Source organism: Nymphaea colorata, chromosome 7 (genome assembly GCF_008831285.2).
Source record: "Nymphaea colorata isolate Beijing-Zhang1983 chromosome 7, ASM883128v2, whole genome shotgun sequence".
NCBI lineage: Eukaryota > Viridiplantae > Streptophyta > Magnoliopsida > Nymphaeales > Nymphaeaceae > Nymphaea > Nymphaea colorata.
The window spans coordinates 19,454,252-19,463,393 of NC_045144.1; the positions used below are offsets into that span (position 1 = coordinate 19,454,252).

General features: G+C 37.6%; 1 protein-coding gene across 1 annotated transcript; it reads right to left on the bottom strand.

The window, feature by feature from the left end:
* Window positions 1-996: 996 nt before the first annotated feature.
* LOC116257068 (CBS domain-containing protein CBSCBSPB5-like) lies at window positions 997-8,426 on the bottom strand. The gene is made up of 14 exons (XM_031633681.2): window positions 7,893-8,426; window positions 7,095-7,263; window positions 6,883-7,015; window positions 6,485-6,655; window positions 6,242-6,320; window positions 6,037-6,150; window positions 5,846-5,912; window positions 4,566-4,671; window positions 4,433-4,491; window positions 3,268-3,377; window positions 3,045-3,172; window positions 2,847-2,932; window positions 2,666-2,755; window positions 997-1,579 (listed from the first exon to the last, which is right to left on the bottom strand). Exons 1-14 carry the CDS (start codon window positions 7,988-7,990, stop codon window positions 1,394-1,396), a joined length of 1,596 nt encoding a protein of 531 aa, XP_031489541.1. The 5' UTR covers window positions 7,991-8,426; the 3' UTR covers window positions 997-1,393.
* Window positions 8,427-9,142: the final 716 nt, after the last annotated feature.

The window sequence follows — 9,142 nt, forward strand, 5'->3', positions numbered from 1 at the left end:
TTTGCTGGGTGCAGACTGAGTTTATGGCCATAAGATCAAGAAGATATCGAGCTAAGCATGAACTGGACAAAAATGACTTATCCAGGTTACAGAGAAGTAACAAGAAGGACTCCACTTTACTATGTTCCATTTAGTTAAGAATGCTAAAAGGAAGAACACGTATTACGCCAAACAGATAGCTTACTTCTTGTGAAAATATTGCATAGAAACTGAATGGTGTTTCCCAAGTTTTTGTTCCTGTCACCTTGTCTGTGATAAAAGAAAATTATTTTACTTAACTTGATGTTAAAGATAGATTCAGCTCAGTTTTTATCTTAGAAGTCATGCTTAAATTGTGTTTTTCTAGAAGTAAAATTATGATTTTCTAACCCAACGAGTTTTGATGCACTGTGGGCCATGGACTTTTCAGGTCTTTTTACATGTTAGGGTGATGAAAAGGCTCATAAAACTTGCGGCATATGATTTGCATACACCACACTTGCATGCACACACATCAAAATGTACAGTAGTGTATGTAAGTTTATGTCATAGCAGCTGAATAGAACCCCTAGTCAAGCTCCCCTATGGAGTCGTTTTCACAACACATGGTGATAAAGGTCCTTGGAGGGATTCCTCATTATCAAGAAAAAAAGATGGAGTTTTCTACACAATGAGGTGAAGGATTTTCTGTTCATGGTTCAGAATCAGTTGATTGCTGAACCTAATTGAGCTGAGCTACAGATGACTCAACCAGTTTCCCCGCCGAATCCGCAAGCCTGCTAGTTTCAGATATAACATGGAGTGATCAAAGCTGGTTCTCACAAAATTTCCATTTTGTTTCTATTTTTATCAGTTGAATCTATACATTAGATGGGATGCCTTTCAAATTTACGAGCACAAGTACCACTTTTCTCAGTACGTGCTTGAACTTATGAACAAAAACCACACAAAAATTAAGCAAAATGTCTGAATCATCGGATTCAGAAGAGTCAACAGCCAACTGTGCAGACTAAAGAACAGGACAAAACAATTATCATACACATGAATTATTAGGAAGTGCATACATCAAATACTACCATCACATCATAGACATGACCAATTAGATTGATGGGAATAATCATCACAAAGTTCCTTAAAATTTTCATTGTAAGCACACCAATAAAGGAAAAAGTCATGCTTGTGTGATTCAAACTTTTAGCTTAATGCACACCAAATGAATAAGCAGCATCTTCCCCTGCACGATTTTGCGAATTCCTCAACAGCAAGATGTGTTGCCTGATTCAACTACATGGAACATTTCAGGTGAAGATTCGCCATACAGATGCAGATTTGGAATGAATAATTTAGCTAGCTTTTTGGCAGATAGATCTTGTTAGCTCCTCTCTGAATGAGAAACTGGTAACAGAATGCTTTCTCAGGAATCAGTTCTTCTCAAGTATGCCAAGACAACAAGTCCAGCAACAAGTGCTGCACCAGCAGCAACCCTACCGTATGCTGCACCCCAAGAATCTTTACATGCAACTTGTAAGCCTCCAGGACTTGACTGCCTCGTCCTACTGTGACCATCTGAATTGCAGTAATCTAAGTGCAACCTCAACCACTGCCAAAGTCACACCACAAATTAATTTATAACATAGAAAGAATTACCATTAGAACATAAAATCTTTATAACATACAAGGTTTTCTCAGGTTGCGCCATGCACTGGATCTCTTTCTGTTTAAGGGCATGATGCATTTATCATTGTGTTTCTGCTTGCTTGTCCTGGCCTACTTATCGTTTTGCCTTATATGTGTGCACGTGTATGATTTATTTATTTTGTTAGCAAGATGGGGGGATAAGGCACGTTTGATTGCAAGACCTTTCAATCTGGTGTGGCACTCAAATAGTTATCTGAATTGAGTTTTCTTCTGAGACTACACATACACATGAGATTGTCATCACGTGAAGGAAGCAACTGGTCTTACAGAGAAACCTCAGGCAACAAAGGGACAAGACCAGACCAATAGTTTAAAGCTGAAAAAAGAGTTATTTTATCTAACCATGAGAAATGGATAACCAACTCTTACTTTAGGTTTAACTGACAATTGAAAGAGGCATTTTACTCTTGGAAAGGCAATAATTCTTATACCCTGTCAATGGAGGAACAAAAAAGTTGCCAGCGTTCTAAGATTAACATCCATGAGCAATGTTGTCCAGTACTGAATCTACTGATATCAAAGCAAATTCTTTTGCCAGAAAAAATATGCAGGTTGTGTCAAATCCATGCCAATTAGACTCAATTCATTAAGTCAAGAATCAGTACTAATTTTACTGTAGGAAAATGTCAGGAAAGAACAAAGATTTAAGCTAGCCTTGCTTCAATAAGGAGAAAATCTATGCACATTGGTTGATGCCTGATGGTCAATACACACTGGTAGTGAAAATATTCCCATGAGTTACATCTATGCCGAATTCACAGATTCTCCATATGCCTATTAAGAGTAATGGTATAACGTGACTAAAAGCAATAAGATGCTATTCAAGTTCCATGTGCAGAAAGGCTATGTGTTTCATTAGGTTCACATTGTTACTTCAACTATACATGCTGAGAACCTAATTAGCTCTCTAAAAATTACTAATGAAAAGAGAACCAATACAAGTAACACAAGTCTAGATTTCAGAAACTGCTTGCAAGACTAGCCTTACCTTCCAGCCTGCTAGCCTAGCATGTTCTACAGCAGCTGCAAGGTCGCTGTCTGAAGCAAGCAAGACTTTGTCATGCTCTTCATCTTCATACTGCAGCAAATAAGAACAGCTTATGACAATGCAGAAAGATGTACACATTAAAGATGATTCATTTAAAGAGAAATTTTATAAGGAGAATAACCATGATCTGAGGAAGAGAGTTTCTGTTGATGTCATTCCCTATTCTCTGAATTATGCAAGCTATCAACTCAGCGACACTTGTGGTATCTGAACAAGAAGAATGAAGCAAAAAAATCACTGTTATTCCTACTCATGGTTGTTCGTGAAAAATCTAATGTAAATTCACTAATTTTTTCATAAAAGAAATGCCAATACTAACCACAATCAAACCTATGCAGCCGGCCCTTTCTGTCCTCCAGCTTAAACCCAAACCTTGACCCCACGCCTGGCAGATAACCAGACTTCCCTGTTTCAGTTCCTTCAGATGCCAGCCTTGTAGATGCATCACTGAAATACATACAAAGATTAAGACATAATGTCCGTAATCAACAATTGTGTCCAACAAGCACATGAAAAAGTAAAACACAGGGTTACTGAATAACCTTTGTGAATCGTCTTCATCATCCACAGGTCCCAAGGACATTGCAGAGTCCCAAAACTTTTGCATGGTAGAGTTTGTAGTATCACTCACAACCATTCCAGTATTTCCAACCTAAATTAAAGAAAGAAAGGGATCAGATCCTCTCGGTATCATGGAAATCATCTGGGCCCACTGAAGAGAGAAAAAAGATCTGTTCACAATATGAACGTGCATATAAAGAGGAAAAAAAAATATGTTTTGGCTAGTGAGGACTTTCTTCTACTATGGCACTCAGTTTTCAAAGCACCCAAAACACAACCACGAAAAAAAGGGGAAAATTTTTTTTACTCAGCAGCAACTTGATCAAGATTTCCCCTTTTCCTCTTGTTCTATTGACTGCTACTGTTCTTTAACATCATGCCTTAAATCACATATGGAAAACATATAATATGAACATTCTTCCAGTTTGACAGGTTACATGCTTGTTTGATTACTATTCTTATGGACCAACCATTTTCTGTAGTTAAACATCTCCTCCATCCAAAATAATCTCTTGACACTAAACATATTGCCTCAGATTCATTTTGTTCCCCAGACAAGTATGCAGATGATTTTCCTCAGTTAACATCTTCAGAGCTAAAACCCGAACTACTTGGCTGACTAGTCAGCCAACTAGTCGGTTAAGACCGTGATTTCGTCATACCACTAACCAGCCATTAGTTGTTCAGGCTAGTCAAGTAGTTAGCCTAGTTGTCGGTCAGAATCATCCCTGACCTTAGTATTCTTTGTGTACACATATATACAACTAGTTCCGAATGGTCATTTATCGACTTGAACAACCTCTGTCTGACTTCAGACTTTGACAACTTAGGTTAGCATGATAGCTTGCACACTTGTTTGCAGTTTAGCAACCAACCAATATGACTCAAGATAAATGATAGTTCCAACAACAAAGCCATGAAATTAACATGAGGTTATCCGTAATTTAAACTAACAAAAAATAGAAGAAAATTAAGTGAGTTATTTGCTTTGCAGTATAACTAGTTGATCAATGTTTAAGAAATTCAAGAAATAACTCTACCACAAACTTTTTTTTTTTTTTGTTATTAGATTTTACTGAACCATATATTGCAGAATGTGAAAATTAAAAAGAAGGGAAGCTGATTAACTATTATTTATGAACTTACTTGAGATACAGCAGAATGGGTAATTTGAATTACATCAGTGACAGCAACAACAAACCCATCTGGAATCGATAAGAGTATAAATCTGTGAGTAATTCTCTCTTCTATGGCTAAATACAGAAAAAAAGGGACTTACCCCTATCTACGACCGGAAGGTGTAAAAATTTCCCATCGTGCATGATATGGAGTGCATCAAGAATGGGTGTATCGACCGTTGCACATTCTGGATTTGGAGTCATGACCTAGATTATCAGTTTCCCCAGCCTTGTCACTTGAAAAGGAAAACAGAGAAGGGAAAACAAAGGAATCCACAGCATTCAAACATGATGTAAAGCAGTAGTAAATTAGGTTATGTTGAACAGGAAGTAGTTCAACAAAGTTTAACCATGTTTGGTGAATGGCAATTAATATGAAAATGCCATTGATCCATCTCCATGGACAAGGCTGCTATCAACCATGTCCCTCAGCCGAACACAGGACATAGAATTACTTGAAATACATATTTACATGTCATCTGCTTTGAAACTTTTCAAAGAAAATAGCCATTATCAGTAAGATATCCCACATTAGAGCATCTTTTCAAATGTTATTCGGCCTTCAAGAAAGGTCTAATGGTGATCTGTGAAAAGGAAAAACTGACCAGGTTTAGAAGATTTCTTTTGACAGAAAATATTGGTAATTTGGTGAAACCTAATTGATAGAATTTTGACATTTATTTTAACTATACATTTATTTAACTATGAAGATGTACACGTGGCAGTAGGTGTAACTGAGTTGCTTTAAAAGGAAAAAAAGTAGCAACTGGTCCAACAAAGCAACAGTTAAACTAAGCATTTCCACACCAGAACCAGAGCACCGAAGGTATACCAATATTACGAATAACCTTAGCTTCTAATTTCCTCAAGCATTTCCTGGCAAGTAGTCCCTTGAATGACATCTGCCTGATTAGATCATGCTTAGATCCAAAGAACTATGGAGAAAGGAGTCTGGTGAAACAAACTTAAACATAATAATGCTGCCAGATTGACCATAAGATGGCAACATCATCATATAATATATTATATATTTCCTGTAAAAAAGATTTGCTCATCATGCGGCCAAAGCCTCTTTTTGTCAATTACATAATTTTGATTTACCACCATCTAAAAGCAGTAAGCTCGAATAGATATATCTTCTATTCCATGCCTAGATTTCTCTACTACCAAACATGAACCAGAACAAATTCAAGGTCATGAATCAAGAAAGGGTACTATGTGGTGAACACTGACTAAAGGAGTCACAAGCCACAGGGAATATGCATGATATGTTGCATGTAAACTCCTTTGTGTTTCTGTATATCATGGATTTTAGAATGAAAAGAATAGCAAACAAGCATCATAAACTAATGATAAAATTTATGATGTGCCAGGTATGCACCTTCTCAACAGTGGTTGCCTCTGGAGACAGATTTTGTACAATTACTCTCATCAGAATATCTTTTGAGCTAGTCAGACATAATAAATCAAATAAAAAAACATTAAGTTCCAGTGTGCCACAAAAGTGAACAAGTAGATAAAAAGAAGTAGATGAAACTAGCCAAAATTAGAAAATGAATAAGAAGTGCGCACGTTAGTATCCCGCATGGCTTGTTTCCAACTGTAACAACTGCTGAATTCAATCGGAGTTCAGTCATCTTTTTAGTAGCACTTAACACAGAGTCAGTTGGAGACACTGTAGCTATCCTGGGAAACATCACACATACTGGTCAGCCAAGAAACCAAGAGGTGCTGCTTTAGCAAAGAGTACAGAGATGCAAAACTGGAATGCACCTACTTCATTTTCTCACTAATTATTGTTGACATTGGCGGTTTAAAGATCCTCTCCCTGAGCGTATCCAAGAAAGTGTTGGAACCTGCACACAACCAAAACATCAATACCCAACTCTCAGAGATATGGATAACTGAAGGGAGCAGCAGTTTATTGAAGAAGAAACTACAAATGGAAGGATAAATCCAATCAAATGCACTTTGCCTCCAGTGTCACATGGGTTCTAGTCATTGATATGCATTTTAGTACCAGAAGTGGAGGTTCCCCATTGTTTCTCTACTCCTTCAATTGCTGCTGCAATGGCTTTGCCCTTTTCAACTGCCCTTTCCATCCGTGCAATAACATCATATAGGCACTTCGAAATGCTGAGCAACGCAATCACTTCACCATTCTCAACGACAGGCAAATGTCTGAACTTCCCTGTGGAGACGCATCATGTGATAATCAAGCTGATTAAGTAAATAATAGGACTAAGGTATTCAATTTCTTTAAACGTTTTCAGTGAAGGCGTTCAACAAGGCAGTCAGTGGTGGTAACCTGGACTAGAAATTGAAGCAAAACTTGGGAATATGAGAGTAAATAGTCCTACCAGACTGAAATATTATCCAGCTAAAGCATAAGTACATGTGATAAAGACCATAATTTACCTTGCACCATTTTCTGCAATGCCTCCACAGATAGTGTATCTGAAAGAGCAAATACTGGGTTTCTGGTCATGACTTTTGTAACTGTAATTTCATTGGGATTTAGCTCTGCAGCAACAACCCGCACTGCTATATCCTACAAGAGAAGGTTATGCCTATCAACGAAAGCAATTAAATATATGGCAATAGCATATTGGGAGGCAACCTTTGCGAACCTTATCTGTCAGTATCCCACACAGCAAAGCATTCGGATCTGTTACTAGAACTGCATCAACTCTACGGGCAGCCATACGACGACATGCTTCATAAACTGTTGTATTATCAGGAACTGTCAATGCCTTGGACATTCGTAGCCGCTTAACAGTCCGCTCACCATTACTTACTCTGTTGAAGGTGTGACAAAAAAATCAAGACTACAGAAGACAAACAAAACGTTGCAGTTTATTGAGCTAATACATTTTCAGATCAGGAGCATCAAACACAGATCGTCATTGGTAGATGAAATGCTAGTACCATTCATACCATCGACAAACAAAACTACCATCCAGTCTTTCAAATTGACAGGGACATTTCTCATTCCCAAAAATTCTCTTGTAGCATTCGTGTTGTTTTATGTTAATGCAGAAAACCTTATTCCTTCAAAAGCGAAGAAAGAACCAATCCACGGCAACATTTACCAAGAATTTGCTCCAATTGATCCCAAATTTAATATAATTTACCAAAAGCATTAAGATAGCCGACGTAACATTCTACAATGTGATTACCTCACATCTGGGTCAAACAACATTTTACATAAAGAAGCAAGTACTTTGCACATTTTCCTATTAGACAACAAGTGAAGCATGCACCATGTCCTATGGTAGACAACCCTGATAGAAGAAGTTGATTCAATCATTCAATTTGCTCAAGAATTTTCATAGTCAGGCAGTCATAACTCATAATTGACCACATAAATTAAAGTTATAAACAAATTTCACACACACGCACACAGAAAGAGAGAGAGAGAGAGAGACCTCCTTCCTTGGTCGCCACTTCCATTTTCCGACATCTTCTTCCTAGTCAAGCTCTTCCGCAGAGAGCCTCCCTGACTACCACCCGCACTACCTTCCATCTCCCTCCCAAGCTACACGCTCTCTCCTTTTCGAAGAGAGACACTAAGGGGAAACAGAAGAATGGGATTCCCGATCAAACAAAGAACAGAAAATTAAATTATCGTTTACTCTTTCTTCCGTCTTTCAGTTAACCCCAACAATTACCCAATGAAAGTCTCTTAAAATTTCCTTCCATCGTTCCCACCCACCTTTCTCCCTCTCTCTGATCTCTTGAGAGAGAGAGAGAGGGAGAGAGAGAGAGAGAAGAGTCAAAACTCGACGATTACAGAGAAGGGTCACAATTTCGTCAATTCTCCACAGTGTCGGTTTTCCAAATTCCAGAGACGGCAATTCTAGCAATCGTCTCTCCTCAGAGAGAGAGAGAGAGAGAGAGAAGGAGAGAGAGAGAGAGAGATTTGTGGAGGACTTCTGGTCTTCCAGATTCTTGAAATGGGAGCTCGATTCGTTAGTTTCTTCCTTGTTTAGAAACAGAGAATTTGTGGACGTCTTTACGTCGACGTTCGGAAGGATGAAGAGGAATTCAATTTTGGCGGTTTTTTGTTGAGGCATTTTTAATTAGAGACATCATTTTCAGAATATTACCAAAACCTGCCTGATATTCCCAATTTTTCTCATACGGCCAAACTATTTTTGATAATCACCCGAGAAAGCATCAGACTAAAGCAGATTTGTAATAAAAAAAACTGCCTATTCGCTTTCATGTGAGGAGAAAAAAAGTGTGATCCTTTCCTTTTCATGCAATATGGCCAAGCTTTTAACATGAATGAAGAGATATCATGTATTTAATCTTTCTAAATATGAATAAATGGATGTTCAACTCTTTTTTCTCGTCCCATTCTTCCAACTGTTTTTTGAAGAAGAATATCCAAAATCGCGTTTAAAAATATTTGAAAATACAAAAAAAATGGTTTTTATATATGTTAAAGACACTGACTTTATTAAAAAATGATATTTTGTTACTCAAACGGCTATCATTAATTTAAGTTTTTTCCTTTTTGTTCAAGACCACATGAAAACTAATTTGCAGCAGCTTCCTACTTAAGTCTGTTTCAGAAGACGCAAGCTTTTCCAGCGCTAGCTTCTCACACCTTGAAATTGGTCCTTATACCTTGCCATATCTTGGCTCATAAGTCATAAGTCGTAAGAAGTTA

What these genes read in the sequence shown, in the direction of transcription:
- LOC116257068 (XM_031633681.2), bottom strand. Translation starts at nt 7,990, where the DNA reads ATGGAAGGTAGTGCGGGTGGTAGTCAGGGAGGCTCTCTGCGGAAGAGC. An exon ending in CCTTCCGGTCGTAGATAGGG is followed by an intron (nt 4,492 to 4,565) that starts GTAAGTCCCTTT and finishes TATCGATTCCAG; the next exon opens with ATGGGTTTGTTGTTGCTGTC. An exon ending in GCTGCATAGGTTTGATTGTG is followed by an intron (nt 2,933 to 3,044) that starts GTTAGTATTGGC and finishes CTTCTTGTTCAG; the next exon opens with ATACCACAAGTGTCGCTGAG.